The sequence below is a fragment of the Bactrocera neohumeralis genome, chromosome 2 (assembly GCF_024586455.1).
Source record: "Bactrocera neohumeralis isolate Rockhampton chromosome 2, APGP_CSIRO_Bneo_wtdbg2-racon-allhic-juicebox.fasta_v2, whole genome shotgun sequence".
NCBI classification, from domain to species: Eukaryota; Metazoa; Arthropoda; class Insecta; order Diptera; family Tephritidae; genus Bactrocera; species Bactrocera neohumeralis.
The window spans coordinates 64670569-64687979 of NC_065919.1; the positions used below are offsets into that span (position 1 = coordinate 64670569).

Below are 17411 nucleotides of genomic sequence, written 5' to 3' on the forward strand. Positions count from 1 at the left end.
ACTTGTATGAACAAATTTTTTATAACCTATATAGAGCTCAATATAGTAATAAAATTCTTACCAAATGGAAAAAAGAAAAAGAGGGTTCTTAAATTCATTTCGTATACTACTTTTTGTAACACATGATTATTTTTTGAATGCACTGTATACATGTATACTTATTTATGCACAAGTTTTATGCATGACGAGGTGTTCTTCACATTGCTTTTATAAAGCCGGCCTCTGTTGAGTAAATGAGTGCATGAACCTATTTCTATCGAGGACTTCTAAATATGTAAGTAGGTATGTTTGCAGGTATATTTCTTATGAAGATGTCTATTTACACAATTTCCTCCTTATACTTTTAATACACTTAACATATTTACATTTGCGTATGTTTGTGCGTGCCTTAGTTGATGCATACCTATATAGGCTTGAATAAATAAGTACGTAAGTAAGTAGGCTTTATACATATGTGTTTCAAGAATGCAGATGTGCACATGCTGCGGCCTTTTTATGGCAGGGCAAATATTGACCTGCTAAGGTGAGATGCACACAGAAACTGTACACATTGCAATTTAATACTTTATATTGCCAGTGACGTTCATTACAACAAAATTATTAAAATACAGTGTTGATAGTATAAATCTGTATGAAACGGATCAAAACAAAATAAAATTTTAAATACATTTTCAGTATTTTCATCAGTGGTTGGCAACTCTATTATATAATATATCTAAATTGAAGACTTCTCCATGAGTTTTTCGGAACAGTTTTAATCGTCTTAGATTTTGTAATATTTTCTATAGGTGGTGCCAATATCGAAAATTATACATATATTTCTTAAAAACTTGCCGGACGGGTTGCTTATAAGCGTTGATCCATCTTTTCTTAAGTGGGTGGCAACTCTATTCCAAAATATATTTAATATTAAATATATAATTTGATGACTTCTTCAATAGTTCCACGAAAGACTTTTTAAATGTGTTACATTTTGTACACGCTTTGTAATATTTTCTAAGAATGGTAACAATATTCAAAATTTTTTTTAAATTGAGGAAAATTAAACATTTCTGAAAAACTTGTCCGACGATCGGTTTAAATATTAATTTTTTTCATCGGCGCGTGGCAACTCTATCTCAAAATACACATTTTGTAATATTTCCAGTCGATTTTTTTTATTTCATTAGGGGCAACTCTATTCCAATACATATATAATGGTATACTCAAACATGCTCTTCAATATTACTGTTTTATACATACATATGTGCATTATAGTTGACTTCCCTATTTAAGATATCTGAAAATTAAAGCTCTCCGCAGCATCTTCCGTTTAAAACAGCTTTCAACTAATTTGTCCAAAATGGCTATTAGGAATTGATATGCCCAAGCTTAAAAACTATAGAAAAGACGTAGAAAAGTGGTTTACTAAGAAAATGTAAGGTTTATAGGTATCTTTATTCTGGCTTCCTATTATACATACATACATACATATGTACATCACTTATTCATTATGTTCGTCCCCCAGTACCTATGAAGGCAACATAAAACCACTACGTAAAAGCTTTTAATAAGAGAAAGCATCAATCGACATTTCATGAAGAGTCATATGATTAATATCTAATTAAACGAATTACATTTCTTCTCTCTGTTGCTTGTCGTTTCATTTTTCTTATCTTCTTTTAAACTCATTGAAGCATGAAAGCTTTTGCATTTGGTTCTAGGAAGAAATGCGAAATTAAGTTTACTTTAATTAGGGCAATTAGTCTCTGTAAAGAGTATGATTGAAGATTTTTCTTCATTATTACATATTGAGTGTTAGGGGTATTTCGCAGAACAATAAAAGTGAAAATGTTCTGCTCTGAAAATAGGTGAGACACTATGATAAAGGAAAATATTAAGATTTAATTATGATTTGGGTTTAAGGGTTCATGTGAATTTGTTACATACTGGTTTTTAAGCGGTATAGTTTTTAAAATAAGAATATATTTTCATGATCAAAAAATTGCCTTTATTAGTTCGAAAATTTCTTGACATTTAGTATTTGAAGTCAATTGGATAATAACAAAGACGATCATGTTGATCTAATTTTGCACTTCTTTGAACTATTAACCTACAACTAAGTTACTTCATAAAACCATTCAGAAATTATTGCGAAACGAATGTTTATTTCTACGAACATTGTCCCCGTGGACCATTGGTATATGGTAATTTCCCAAGAGTAATTATATATGCCGGGTTTTCCAAGAGAGATGATATGATTTGTACGTATCGCTCTTCGGCCATTTTCAATATGTCATGAGCTGTGCTCGCTTTCCTCGATTTGGTAAAAATTTCGAGGAAACATTTTAACTATATGGTAGTCTTTTCGTATTTCTAATCAAATTTTAACTTATTTTATTTATATTTATAATAAAAAATATATAAACAAATATGTATGTACCATTTTGGCCGACCACTTTTTGCCATTTTTCCGACAGGGACATTATTCCATTATTATAAAACTTTCATCAGTGTAAATCGAAATTTGTTGAGCTACATGAACTGTTAACTGATCTCCGTAAATTTCACGATTTATACAAAAATTTCAATTAATGGCGAATTTCTTCATTATTTTTTTGGTAGCACTGGAGATATACGACTGCAACTGTCAATGGAGTGCGTTATAGATCGATGATAACCAAACTTGTATAGGCACAATTAGAAGAAGTTGATCCTGACAAAATCTGTTTCCAGCAAGACGGGGCTATGTGCCGCACAGTACGTGCAATAACGAGAAAAGTTTGGAGATTTGATTATGTATTTCAAGAAAATATGCCATTCAATGGCCTCCAAGAAGTTGTGATTTAACGTCATTAGACTGCTTATTGTTGGGTTATTTGAAGTCTTTGGTTTTTAGCAATAAACCAGCATTAGAAGTCAATATGGAACGTGATATTCATGACATACGACTTGATTTAGTGGAACAGGTTCTCGAAAATTGGGTTCATTGAATCCGCTACTGCAAAAGAAGTCGTGAATTATGATATATTCAGAACTTAATTGTATTGATTCTACTTCACATAAAAGAAAAAATTGAATTTCCTTAACAATTAGTGTGTTTTTTTAAGATCTAATATCACTATAGGATTGGAAACCCCTGTATATAAAGCATGCACTTCTGAAATTATTTGCTTTCAGCTTTGTTTATTTAAATTCATGCAAACTTGTTTATTTACACGAAAGCTTTCGTTATCAAATGGGTTTGTTTTTGAGATTCTACTCAAATAAAATTCAGCATAATAATTAATTTAATATAATATACAATACATATAAGCCCCGTTAAACATCCGTAGGGAATTCCCATTTAGTGGATTGCACATCAACTATCTACTTCTACTTATGTCCATATAAACATTTGCTGCTACTCAAATACAGACATCAGTATAATATAAACAGTCATTTATTTTAATTTATAAGGTCCATTAAAGATCCGTTGGAAAAAGGGGAATTCCCGTTTAGTGGAGTGCACATGAACTTATCTACTTTTGCTTATGTACATATGTCCATTTATATATTATTTTTTTCATGACAAGCCTTCAGGTCTCCTAAAATTTCATAACCCCAGCTTATATCAAAATAAAACCTTTATGATGTTAATGACAAACGAAAGATAAAGCAAGAATAAATACACACACATGAATATGTATGAAATTATGACCTATATACGTACATACCTTTGCATATGTAAATATCATACCGCACTCATAGATTATGTACTTTACTTGGAAAATCCTGCGGTGCGCCACGAGGACACTGACGTTTTTTCATTTGCATATTTTAATTGATTCCTCTTCATTTTGTTGCTTTATATCTTCATCCTCAGCTGCGTTGAATGATTTTATGAATAAAATTATGGAACTGGGAAATAAGACAAATATTGCTTGATGAATTTTCATTGTTGAACTTGGTAATACATACACACATACATATACAATCGGGAATGTTAATGTTTCCGATTTTTACGATTCGGTGGTTTTCGTTACTTGGAACGGAATTGTAGGGAATAACAGTAATATGTCATTACTTGTCCTCAACTCAATATTCTTTCCTTTCTTCCCCGTTAACTAAGTCTTAGAAACTAAATTTTAGAAATGCAACAATTTTTTATACTCCACCGATATAAATCTACATTATTATACACAAAAGATATATTTTTTATAATTGTCTTAAAGTGGCGACTGCTGAATTCATTAACAAGGTCAATTCAGATTAAAATTCCATTAACTACACGTTTACAAAAATAAACAAGCTGGTTGGATAACCCTATAGAAGATATAAGTGCGCTAATAAATAACGAAATATCTGGCTAAACATGGAGAAGAAGGGTCATTTGGATGGTGAGAGTTTAAAATGGTTAAAGTGACGAAGCTATTGTAAGATAACCTCACTTCGGGACTAAAGCATAAAAACAGAAATTAATCATCGAAAATCGCTTTATTACTTTTAAAAATATTATCAATTATTATCTTAAGAGCTATACACTTTGGCATGCGTTTGAACCAATTAACGAAGCAATTTTACCACTCTGATTGAGGTATAATATCTCCAAAACATGTGTTCTGAACGCATCAACCGCCTCTTGAGGGCCAAAAGCATTGACATTTCAGTGTTTTCTTTTACGAACGGGAATAAAAAGAAGTCATTTGGTTCTAAGTCCGGCCTGTACACTCATCAAACTGATGGTTTGAATGCTGAAAATTGCAGTTGTTTCAGTCGATGTGTCAGAGCATCGCATCGTTTTACAGATTTCTTGAAGAACAACTGGCAAACAAATGGTTGTATATCACTCAGAATTTACTGTTCTGCGTTGTTCCGATTGTATGGTTGCGACATGTTTAGTTTTTTCCAAATAAAAAATAGGTAACCGTTTGCTTGGAAGTGCTTCGTACGCGAACAGCTTTGGTTGGATTCGGCTCATTTTTAAACATCCATACAATCGACTGCTTTTACTTTCGTATTCATATACGTAAATCCACCTGTCACGATGTCATAGGCGTGTTTCAAAGCACCGTTTTCGTGATTTATTAACAAATCTCCCGACCAATCGACACGAGCTGTTTTTTAAGCGATTGACAAATTGTATGGGATCCAAAGTGAAAAAATTTTTTTATAGTCAAATATTCACGCGATATTTAATGTATGCTAGTCAAATTAATGTTTATAGTTGCCTGTATCTCGTGATAGGTCACATGACGAGCTTGCGCATATTATTAGTAGTTTCCAGATCAAAAACTGATTTTTCACAACCTTCACGAAATTCGTCTTGGAGTGATCCACGAACTCGATTTTATTTACCATATCATTGCTAAACACTGGTCCTTGATGGTGCTTCATCGCAAAAATTTTATTGCGCCCTTGATGAATTAATCCACGTCGAGCGTTTTTACAAATAATGGTGCGAAAATTTACCTGATTTAACTCCATTTTTTTACTGAGATGAATATTTTAAGTAACTGTAAGCAATACAGATAGCGTTAATATGTCAAAATGTTCTGAATGTGTTCTTCTTCTTCTTTATTGGCATAGACACCCCTTATGCGGTTATAGCCGAATTCTGAGTATGTGTACAATCAAAAATGTCAAACTTTACGATAGAGAGTAGAAATTTTCTTTTGATTCTTGCATTAGATCCAACCAGATCAAATGTATAGCTCAAATGCAGTAGTTATCGAATTACGAACCATCTTATGGGCGGACCCTGTAGAAACAACTCGTTTAACGTTGAAAACATCCCACCAAACTAGCGAGAGTGGAAATTAAACGCCTGTGCAAATTTGTATTGGCTACTAAGCGTTTTGCTAATTTATTAGTTTGAACACAAGAGTTCTTGCTTTCTATGGCTTCACAGAGGACTACATATAGAACGTGCCGCTAGAACAGCAATCTAACCTAACCTAACGTTGAACATAACTCATAATTTTCTCCGCAACAAACCAATCTAAAACTCGTTATATGTTAAAAGATATCACCTCAATTTAAAACTTTTGTCTTAGAGATCTAACCTTAACTAGAATACTGTCATCGGATCTTTTAAAATGAAACACTCTGTCCAGAAAAGTCACAAGAGACCGTAACGTCAGTAGCCATCACGAAAATCTGTGAATATTTTGTGGGTGACTGCAAAATAAAATTTAGTTCTTAAATTAACATCATTGGCATCTCAAAAGAACCCGTGCATCTTACCAATCATAACTTTTTGCAAAAAAAAAAGCTTGTTCAACCGCAATATAAACGAATATCTACGGCGACTAGTGCAAATGGTACATGACTGGTGACAATGATACATGAAGCCACCTGATTTCAATCGGCAGTGATGGTGGTTGTCCAATGAAATTCGTACCGAAAACATAATAGTCGCCTGATAAGGTTTTCAGAAGTATGCATTTATTGGGACTCTACTGTAATATTTTCTTAACTCGAATATGTTCACTTTCATCGAGTCAAAGTCAAATTCTTCAGATCAAGCACTGTACATATGTATATGTAGTACCTATATTTTCTTCATTTGAAGCAAGGTAGAGACAGAGCAAGTACGACACTATACAACTTACTACTGGGTAGTCAGTAATTGAACATGCCTTCATTAATAAGTGAAATAAGCATACAGTTATAATTGAATATTGAGAGAAAATTATGAAGCTTTCAAATTAATTGAGTAGCGCTCGGACCTTCATACAAAATGACATCTAAGACTGAGCGCAAGTTAATTTATATGAGTGAATTGACAATGGGCATGTGCAACAGATATGTATATTTACATCTAAACTTGTAACAGGTCTACAGAGAAACGAGCGCTATTGAAAGGAATACGTACTTGAAAGGAAGAGCAATTTAATCAATTTCGAAGCAAAATCCGGTAGTTTAAAGAGCTCATAATTAATTTATGTTGATGAAATTTCAACTTCAGTTCGGAATAAAAGAGAGGGGAGGGGATATAATTCAATGAAATAACTTTGTGAGATTTGCAATGTTAAATTCGCCAACTGTTTACACGAAAAAGAGCAAAACCAAAAACTAGTTATGATGCATAGTGAATCAGAATCTAACCAGTTTTGAACTAGCGTATTTCCCTGCCGGGCAGTTGCATTGCAATTGTGCGCAACAGTAAATGGGTGTACTTAATAAAAAACTACGTCACTATGACGTTTGCAGAAATGTAAGAAAATTGAATCGTGCTGATTTAATCAGTGTTTTCTTCATTTGCAATATCAGGGATGTTTGTCGGGCAACTGTGCGACTCAATTAATCATATTGTTTCGGTATATGCATAAATGTTATGAATGAAGGAATGTATGCAACCGCACGTGTATTCATTATTACATAAGATCTATGACATTAACCAATTGAAAGTGCATATCCTCGACTATTCAAGTAGAGTGTAAAGACAATGCGATCTTTAGACGTTATGTAAGACATTGACATTCATAAGATATTGGTGTAATGAATTGAAATCTTCATAATACATACCTACAGATGGATGTTTGTAATTGAAAGTATAACTGTGTAAAAGTAATGACTTTTCTTAATCAAAATTATTTACTTTTTCTAATTTACACATACATCTTCATCGTATCAAGTTGACTAATGATTTCTAAGAAATTTTTCTTGTTTAAAGTTGATATTTAATATTGCGCCAAAGCACGTATTAGCAGCCACGGATGAATAAGAATCCGTGTATCAATGTATTTATGTTCATAAGTAAAAGAGCATTAAGTCGATTTACAGTTTCTATATGACATATAATGTCAGCTAATATGTATGCATTTATGAGCAATTTAGATTACGACAAAAAAATACGTCAACTTCGGCTGCAATCTTCACAAGTGCATTTCTTTTAGCATAAAAGAGCAAAAGATCTTTGTCCTGATTTTCATCCGTCAGTTTGTATGGCAGCTATAAGCTACGGAAATCCGATCTGAACAATACGTTCGGAGATTGTAGCGTTACCCAGCACAAAAACTAATGCCATTTTTGAGGAAAATATCAAATAAAAAAGTTTTCCGTACAAGAACTTGATTGGGATCTTTGTTCCATCGCCAATACACTGCAAGAAGACAGATTGAAATCCTAAAGAGAATAATTTTATAATTAGAATATTGTGTGAAACTTTATCAAAACCTTTAGAGAAATCTGTATAAATCTATTCAAAATCCAGCGGAGAAGGCAGGCATGCAATAATCACCAAAAACAGCCAAATTTGACACAGTACATCATAAACAAACCCATTAATGATTTATTTAACTGCAAAAAATAACTTATTTTGAACAGAACTATCAGAAGTTTTTGAAACCATCTTACTCTTAATGAAACGAAACGATCCTTAACTTAATTTTTTCTGCAAACCAATTAAATTTCTTCTCTGAAATTTATATATCACAAATCAGAGCGTCAAAAACGAGTTACATTATAAAATACTTATATTAGGTTGAAATTTACTAGGCAAATTAATTCCTCGTTGTGATAGTAAATCGCTGGTGATAAATTTTTTAAAAAAGAGAAAGCTTCGGTGAATAGGTAACTTCGAAAATAAAATCAAACATTGACTGAATCAGAGTAAAATCGAAAGTAAAATTCTTTTAGAGATTGTCAACTGATTATTGGTCGTCGTCAAAAAGAGGGTCTCTCATCCGAGGCTGTTTTGGTTTTTTTTTCATTTGGGGTGTTTTTTTACGTGGCCGGTCCCAAGCCCAGCGCACGATCCTGATGGGAAATGTTTTGCCTTCTCACTTTAGCTCGCCTTCAAACCGATGTTTTTGACTACCGAGAGGATACTTGGTCTAAGACCGGAAGACGTGCGCTGCATGAGCCATGTGTACAAGAATCGTTTCTGGCCACTCCTAAGTGAATGGCGCTCAAAGTACTTTCTTCACTTGCGTGAACTATCTATTGATTTTATCTATTTATTTTCGACTAGTATGTTATGGAACTGATATATTTATATTTTTAATGTATGTATGCTTGAACGAAATCTGTCAAAGCGAAAATTAGTCAATCGACAGCAAGTAAAAATATCAATTATTTGCATGAGAAAAAGATCGTTGACTGATTAGTTGGGTTCTGTTTCATACTAGTTGTAAACTAGTCAATAAGTAGTTGATTAATGACAAGTTTTATACTTCAGCGTACAAAATATGATAAATGAAACAAAAAACGTAAACAATGCATTATGAAAACATTTCTTCGGTACTTTATCCACTCTTCAAGTTTGATGAAAGAGCTGACTCATGTATTTTAACAGTAAAAATAATGTATGAGCACCGATACGTACACATTATGTATAATACATACATACATATACATAAGTATATTGTGTATATATGGAAGAGACGTGCAAAATACGGTATATGTGTATATATTTACGTTAATTCCAATAAAAATGTTTATATACATCTAAAGTATATATATAAAAAAAATGTGTGTACCTTTTTGATTTCTTGCCTATATATATTTACTTATGTACAAGTGCATATATGCAAGTAAACCAAAGCAATTTGAGAAACTTTTTCACAAACCATCATATATAGTATAAGTACATATGTATGTATGTGAGTTGCTAGCAGAGTCGAGCCCCTCTGTTTGATATTCACAGGTTTCGTGTTACCTGCTAATAACAAGCAGAGAGCGAGAGATTATGTACTTTTGAAATCAAATAACGTTTAGCTTTTATCTGTTATACCCTCTAAGAAAGATTTTGTTATTTATTATTTAAATTATATATTATTAAATTTATATTAATATATTTTTGTACATACTTTTTTTAAAAACTAATATTTGGGAATGTATTTTTCGACTAAAATATTCCTACGGGCAGGCACGAAATTGATTTTGTAATACAAAAACAAAAAATTACTTCAGTATTGTATAAAAAAGATTTATTATAGTATATAAGATTGAAAAGTGAACTTAGTAAAGTGGCATAAAGTTCCTTCCAGGCTAAACCGACGACTTAATGCCAAATATTGCCACAAAGTTCAATATGGCAAAAAATTGTGTGCTATAATGTGGTAATCAAACATAATTAAATATAAAACCACTTCTAAATATTAAGTGTGTGTAGTTCTTAGGCTCGAAAATGCTCTCCATTAAGATTAAAACCAGTAGCGGTCAAATTGACAGACTCAAAGAGACTTGATTGCGAAAAGAGATAAAATATTGAGCATATATATGTATATGTATGTAACTACACACTACTACATACATATTAACATGTATATTCGGCCTCCTTTTAGAAGAAATAATAAGTTCTATATTGCAAGTTAACTGGTTTTCTTGTGGAATGCCGAAATAAAACCAGTTGGTGGCTAATAATTTCAGAATAAATGTTAATTATATAATTTGCGCAAAAAAATATGCAAGCATATACATATGTACATACTTGTACATACATATGTATGTATGTAGCTAGGCTTCAATCAACAGGGACGTAAATGAACGCGTAAAAAATACATCGAAAATAAATGAAAGAAACAAGAAAAAATAGAATAAAAATATATTTAACTTGATTTTAATTGGCCAGATTGTGATAGTATATTCTATAGTAATCCGATTTGAACAATTTCTTTGGAATTTATACAGTTTCCTTGGATAATAGTCCAAGTCAAACTCCTTGAGAAATAATTCATTCCAAATTTTGATTGATCAGATATCTCGTCAAACTGAAAAAAATTTTACCGTTTATTCTGAAGATATCCCTATAGTAATCCGATATCGTTTCGGATATAATTGTGTCGACTTGAGAATTAATTCATTCAAATTTCGTGAAGATAGAAAAAAATGTTATCTGACCAATCTGATATCGGTGGTTCCGAATATCTTTTGGAGAGAAAAGACGAGCGAAATTTCAGCTCTTTATATCAAAAACTAAGAGATTAGTCTGCGTATGTACAGACAGACTAGCCTTTGACAAACAGCGGAGTTCAAGCATGACGAGGGGGGAAGTGGTGAATCAACTACAACTGATTGAACCATGGCTTTATGTCTCTAGCACCAAAGTAATTTTCCATTTATAAACAGCTGGGAACATTTCCAACAATGTCGGCCTAACTTAAAAAACGTTTTTCGAAAAATCGAGATATTTTTTCTGAAAAACAAAAAAACAAAAATGTTTTGAAAACTTTTGGCTATTAAACAATGGTTTGCGAGAAAAACTGGTTTAATTATACTGGGATTATAATGATTTTCTGCCGTGTACATGGGTCAAAACCCCCCTTTGTGCACTGTACGTACATATATAATTAATACAAAAGAGATCACGAAAAAGCGGTGAGAAAAGAAAATAAATCAGCTTAAGAAGCATAATTCTAGAATCGTGTTCTCAACTATAAAGGCTGGTGCAAGGAATTTCTTCTGGCTTGAGTAATTTTTTTCATACAACCCCTAAAATACAAATTAGAAGTAGTTAAGTAACAATACAGCTGTTTTCATGTGGATAGAGAACAGAAAATCTGCACAGCTGTTTGCCGGCTCAAAGTAATTGCGATTATTCAACTACTCATACAACCATACAGCTGTGCGAACAAATACTAACAAAGGTAATCAAAACCGATGGTCGTAAAACGATAATTTGTTCGAGAAGAACCAGTTCTTGACTGGTTGCCATTTGAGTAGTTAGAATTGGACTATTCAAAATAATGAAAATCTGCAAAGCAAAAAACCCCGATTGGATTACTTTATTGAGTTTAAGGAGATTAATTAAAAAATTAACAAAAAAAAAAAACAACCTAGAAAAACTCTATAGAAATTTCGAACAACTCTAACCAACTTCACACAAAATTCTTTACAACCTTTCCTATCGTAAGGCATTTCTCTTAACTTCTTTATTTTGGTGTGATTTTCTAACCTAGAAATATATATAGATATGTATTAACAGACAAATTCCTGTCAGTATTTTGAAGATTCTCCGCGAAATTTTAATTCAGTGTATTGTGCGTTTCGTACTAGCTTACAAACTTACAGGCTAAATATGATAAATCGGCTTAACCTACGGCCAGTTCTTGTGTGGAATGCTCTTCACGAAATGATATTCTAATATTATATGACAGATACAGCCATTGATAGGGTTATAATGACGGACCAATACCGGTTACGGTGCGGAATACATGATGACAAAACCAGGGTGACTTTTATTGTATATTGCAGAGAGGCGACTACAGTGGTGATGCGGTGGAACCAAATACAAACCTCTTCTCACTGTCTGCGTATGTATATAACAAACACATGATTGATTTCTTTTTGGCTCTTTTGTAGACCCACCGCATTGTTGATCTATGTGCAATGCACACATATACGTTTTAATAAAAAAGTTTTACCGTGGCGAAAACTAATCAGTCGAGTTTGAGCGTTTGAAGCGTTTAAGTCGCTTATAGTATAGTGTTGCTTTCGGTAGTAATCGTGTACCTAGTTTGTGTTTTATATTTGATTTGGAAAATATTTCAAAAATTTATATTCTGTACAAAGTGTCCTGTTGCTTAAAATTATATCCTGAAAAGTGATTTAAAAAAAATAATAGTTTTGTAAAAAAAAAACAATAATTTTGTAAAAACAATTGAAAGAGACTGTGAAATATTGAAAAAAATGCCACCGACTGGTCTAATTGCTGTAAACAGCGAGGATTGTGAGCGCTGCAATGAAGACTACGAGGAGGAGTATGAATTTCACGCTAGTGTTTGTGTTTGGACCAGGTAGAATTATGTATTTGGTAGATGTATGTGTATGTTAGATAATTATAAAAAGAAACTGAAAACTGGTGGCCGTTCTTATTTTGCGCAAATTATACCAGTTGTTGTCGAATTGAAATTGATGGCGTATGCAAAATGAAAAATATGATTTTTTTTTAATTTTTGGCAGCTTGTTGTAGGTAGGTGTCGATATGTAACATAACTAAGGATATTATGTATGTAGTTATGTGTTTAAGTAAACAGACTCGAAGTTTATTTGCTTAAGCTTGCCTTTAAATGCTAGCCAGCATCAGCGTCAGCGAGGTGATGAAAAGCTCAAAATATTTTAGTGCTTTTAGAGAAAGAAACAAATTCCAAAAAATAATATACTTGAAAATATTTTTTTGAAATGAAGTTTTGACAAAACCATTGACCTCAATTAGGTGGGAATATACTATTTTGTTCCTAAACTTTATCATATGCAGCGAAAAAAACTTTACGGTGATTATTTGATTTAGCAAAAATTAAAATATTGGGTAGTCGAAAAAGTATTTTCGTATTGTCGTATATCTCAAGTGCTACCAATCACATTGTGTCATACCATATAGTGTTGGGAATGTTAGATTTTAAGCTTCACTTGACCAAAAAAAAAATTGAACTCTGGGAAATCGAAAAAAATTACAGCTGTTCAAAAATGAGTGAAAATAATGAGGGAATTCGCTATATTTTGAAATTTTTGTACAAAAAAGGGAAGAATGCCACGCAAGCCACCAATGAAATTTGTGAAGTTTACGGAGACATTGCTGTATCAGTTCGTGTAGCATAACAATGGTTCGCTCGCTTTCGTTCTGGAAGTTTCGAAATTTCGATTTATGTACACTGATGGAATAATGTCTTTAGCGGAAAAATTGCAAAAAGTGATCGACCAAAACGCTATATATTTGTTTATTTATTATTATAAATATAAAAAAAACTATGTTGAAGTTTGATTAGAAATACGAAAAGACTTTTTCGACTACTAAATATAATTTTATAATCCTGAACAACATTCCATTATGAAATATCAATAATCATGAGATAATTCGATTAATTGAATGACAGGTTTATTTAATTAATTATGATCTAATTGGATTAAATTGCTTTTTAGACAATATTTTATTGAATTTTCAGTAAAAATATTCTGTTTTGTAGTTAAAGCAGACTTAAAGTCTATATTCAGATATGTTATGCTATATAATTTTCATTATTTCAACATATGTTTATAACGGGTTTTTCAATAAGAGCACTACAAAAGTTTTTTTTAAATAAAACAAAAATGGTTTGGGACATCAATGAAATTCTTTACCGTAAAAGTACATTCGATTCCATTATGTATGGAACTCGATTTCTTTTACATGACCACCACGGGCACACTTGTGAACGCTTGAGACGCTGAACCCAATATTCGACGGTTTTCAACCATTAATCGGCCGATACTGTTGCAATTTCACTCTCGATATTCGGACGAAGTTTATCAATCGTCGCTGACTTGTTGGTATTCACAGTAACGTGTTGGTCTTGATCTTGATCTTCACGCATATTTTGCTTATTGACGAAGACATTACGCCAGAAATAAGTCTCATCGCTGAAGTTGTTTTTTCGATGAAAATCGGATCATTTTCAAGTTGTTGCTCAGCCTAATTCACGAACATACGACGATTCTGGTGATCAAGCGGCTTTAGTTCTTGCGTCAATTTGATCATGTAAGGATGTAGGCCAAGATCTTTTCGCAAAATTCGCCACAACGACGTCACAAAGTCGCTTGAGATTGTAGTGTGAGAGACTGATTTGGGTCTTCCTCAATTGATGCGCTAGGGGCAGCAATATTCTTGACACTACGGGTACTTCTTTGTCCCACTGGCACGGGAACATTTGTTACTGTGCCTGTGAATTCAAATTTTTCTACTAAACGCTCAACTGTTGATCTGACTGAAGAATATGACCACCATAAATTGGACGTAGCGCTCTTAAAGTTGAGGCCACTGACTCCGAATTGTGGTAGTCAATTTTAATAATTTCGACTGGTTGTTGGATCGTATATCTTTCCATTATAAATAGCAAACCTTACTGAAGAAAAATGTCAAAAGAGCGGGCAAAAATATAGCGTATACTTTTGTAGCGTCCCTATTGAAAACCTATATATATGTGGCAGCAATCCCAAGTTTTAAATCTCGATTATATTTCGCTACTTTGAAGATAGTTGAGTTGTAAGTTGTGATTTGGTGGAATGAAATATTACTTAACACTGAGGATATTTCGGTCAGACAGTTGACATTTTTCTTAACGAAATGTCTATTAAAATAAAGATATCTTCTCACAATTTATAACCGATTATTATCTAAGGCAGTGTCTATATTCTTTGCAGAAATTATTCAAATACAAATGATCACTATAACATATAATTGCCAAAAAAACTGAACGATCTCGAATTTTGGCATGAGTATTGTATTATATAAGGCAGTGGTGTAATCTCCTAGGAAATTGTTCTGAACCGATCACTGCAGCAAATAACTACCATGCAAACTAAAAGACAGAAATCAAGTTGTTGTAAGGCATATTTTGAATTTGTGACGGGTAATATAGCTTCGGTTCAACCAAAGTTAACGTTTTTTCATGTTTATTTTTTAGCAATTTTAAATATGTAGTCCGCCAATAAAATGGGTGCATGAAATTTGCCCCGTATACTAGTTTTCGACCTTTTACTATGTATAAATAAACCTATACTTTATATAAAATTATTTTATTAGAACATGTCAAAGTAACGCTCCGTTCCCACCGATAGTAATTATTGCCAAAGGTTAATTACTAGATAAAACTGCTATCATTGGGTGTATATTTGGCTGACCTTATTTAACTTAATAAACTCATTTGTGTCACGGTGTCTAGCAGGTATTTTGCTGCTAAGAAAATATTAATTCTTTTAAGAGTAGTCCGCCTTAGTAGTGAAAAATGTAATATGAAATCTTAATTTCTATTACAAATGTATTGTTGAAACTTATAGAACTATTTACGGTATATGATTTTCTGAGATATATTTAGTTATAGTATATAGTAATTTTTTCAAATTGTTGATTAAGCAGTAAAAAAAATATCTGAATATTTCGCAGAAATATAAACTTAGCTGTCAAACTACTAAACTTACAATTTAGTGCAAGCTATAGTTATGAGTATAATTATTCAGAAATTAGTTGGTTATTCTGATAATTATTGTCAATCAGCAGCTATATTCGACCTCCTTTAGCAATATTGCCGCTGATAAATTTATCAAGATATCCACTCTTGCCCGTAAAGAGAGCAAATCACAGTTGCTTGCTGTAGAAAATAAGTGATTTTTGTTGTAACATGAGTAATATTTGCCAATAAGTCACCGGAATTCCCCTCTTTTAGTTTTTCAGTAGCTTGTTTATTTTGAAAAAAGTAATTTCGAGGCATCTTATTACTCGAAATTCGTGGAATTGATGCTGGTCGCTCCTGATTAAAGTTTATCAGTTTATTTAAGAACAGATGTTGCCTTAAATGCCCGTTATTTATGTAAACACTCTTTAACAGAGATGTAGTTGGAAAAAACTGAAGAATTTGTAAATAAGAAATTTGCAGAATTTCATCCGATTATTGTAATGCAAAACTATAACGAGAATTTTGTAATTATATTTATCTTTGCTATGCTCTATTTTATAAGGCGAAAACCAAAATCGATCAGTGACCTAAATCTATTTCCTAAATCTATCCTCCATTTGCTAACCTAAGTCTGGTAGGCCAACGAGCAACGCGTAGACCAGTTTTGGTCCTTTGCGATACCAGATGAAGCTCTGTTACTAGGTCCATGAGGAATAGACATCTTTTAGAATGCCTGTGCTTGGCGCAAATTTCAACATACTTTGTGGCCTCACTATCGATATCTCTTCCAGTTCATCATACCGTGAGAACCCCAGATGCTTACAGCGTAGTCTTGCCAATGCGATACACAAGAAATACTCTATTGTTTCCCTGGTGCCATGCTCTAAACATTTCCAGCAGTTTTCTCGATCTGTCGGTACCATTCTGCGGACGTGTGTCGCCACCAGACAGTGACCAGTTAGTATTTCGATCATTTTCCTACAGTCTCTTCAATTGAGTGCCAATAGGAATTTTGTGCAAGTACACACTACCGTTTTACACATGACTTCTGCAGTTTTTTACCCAGGTAGCTTCTTCCATTGGGTTTTGATTTTCTTTACCATGCTTCTGTCCAGATCGTCGTATAGACAATGTATGAGTTGATCACGTTTTCAGGTGTTAGCCAAACACCATTCATACCTTTTGACCTGGCACCAAGTGATTTTGCTTGCTTTTGGCAACACTTTCCACTGCAGCCCTGCTTCCCAAGGCACTTCTGACCGATATGCGGTAGGAGATTACGGTCTCGACTGCTGCTTGGCTGTCTACGTAGATGTTGACTCTGGAATTGCTTGCAGGTGCATTAGATGCCAGTTCAACGGCTTTCGCTTGAAATATACTGCACTGCTCCGGCGACTTAAAAGGCTGCCTTATGCCTAACTGTGGACAGTATATCTCCGCTCCAGCTCCGTCCTCCATTTTCTAGCCATTTGTAAAAATGTTTAGAGTGTTGCGCGTAGCTAACATACCTTGTTCTATGTTTACTTGGAACTTTCTTTCCCAGTTGGAAAGTGGGATCACGTAGTCGGTGTTTGTTAT

General features: G+C 33.0%; 1 protein-coding gene across 3 annotated transcripts in view; it reads left to right on the forward strand.

Moving 5' to 3' along the window:
* Positions 1-17411, forward strand: part of LOC126756769 (uridine phosphorylase 1-like) — a 50087-nt gene that overhangs the window by 21721 nt on the left and 10955 nt on the right. Inside the window, exon 1 of one of the 3 annotated variants that reach the window (XM_050470099.1) lies at positions 12337-12701. The exons of the other annotated variants lie outside the window; for them this stretch is intronic. Within the exon in view, the coding sequence (XP_050326056.1) occupies positions 12595-12701 (107 nt within the window). The 5' untranslated portion in view covers positions 12337-12594. Of the gene's footprint in view, positions 1-12336; positions 12702-17411 lie in introns of those variants that run through there. 3 annotated transcript variants of the gene reach the window in all.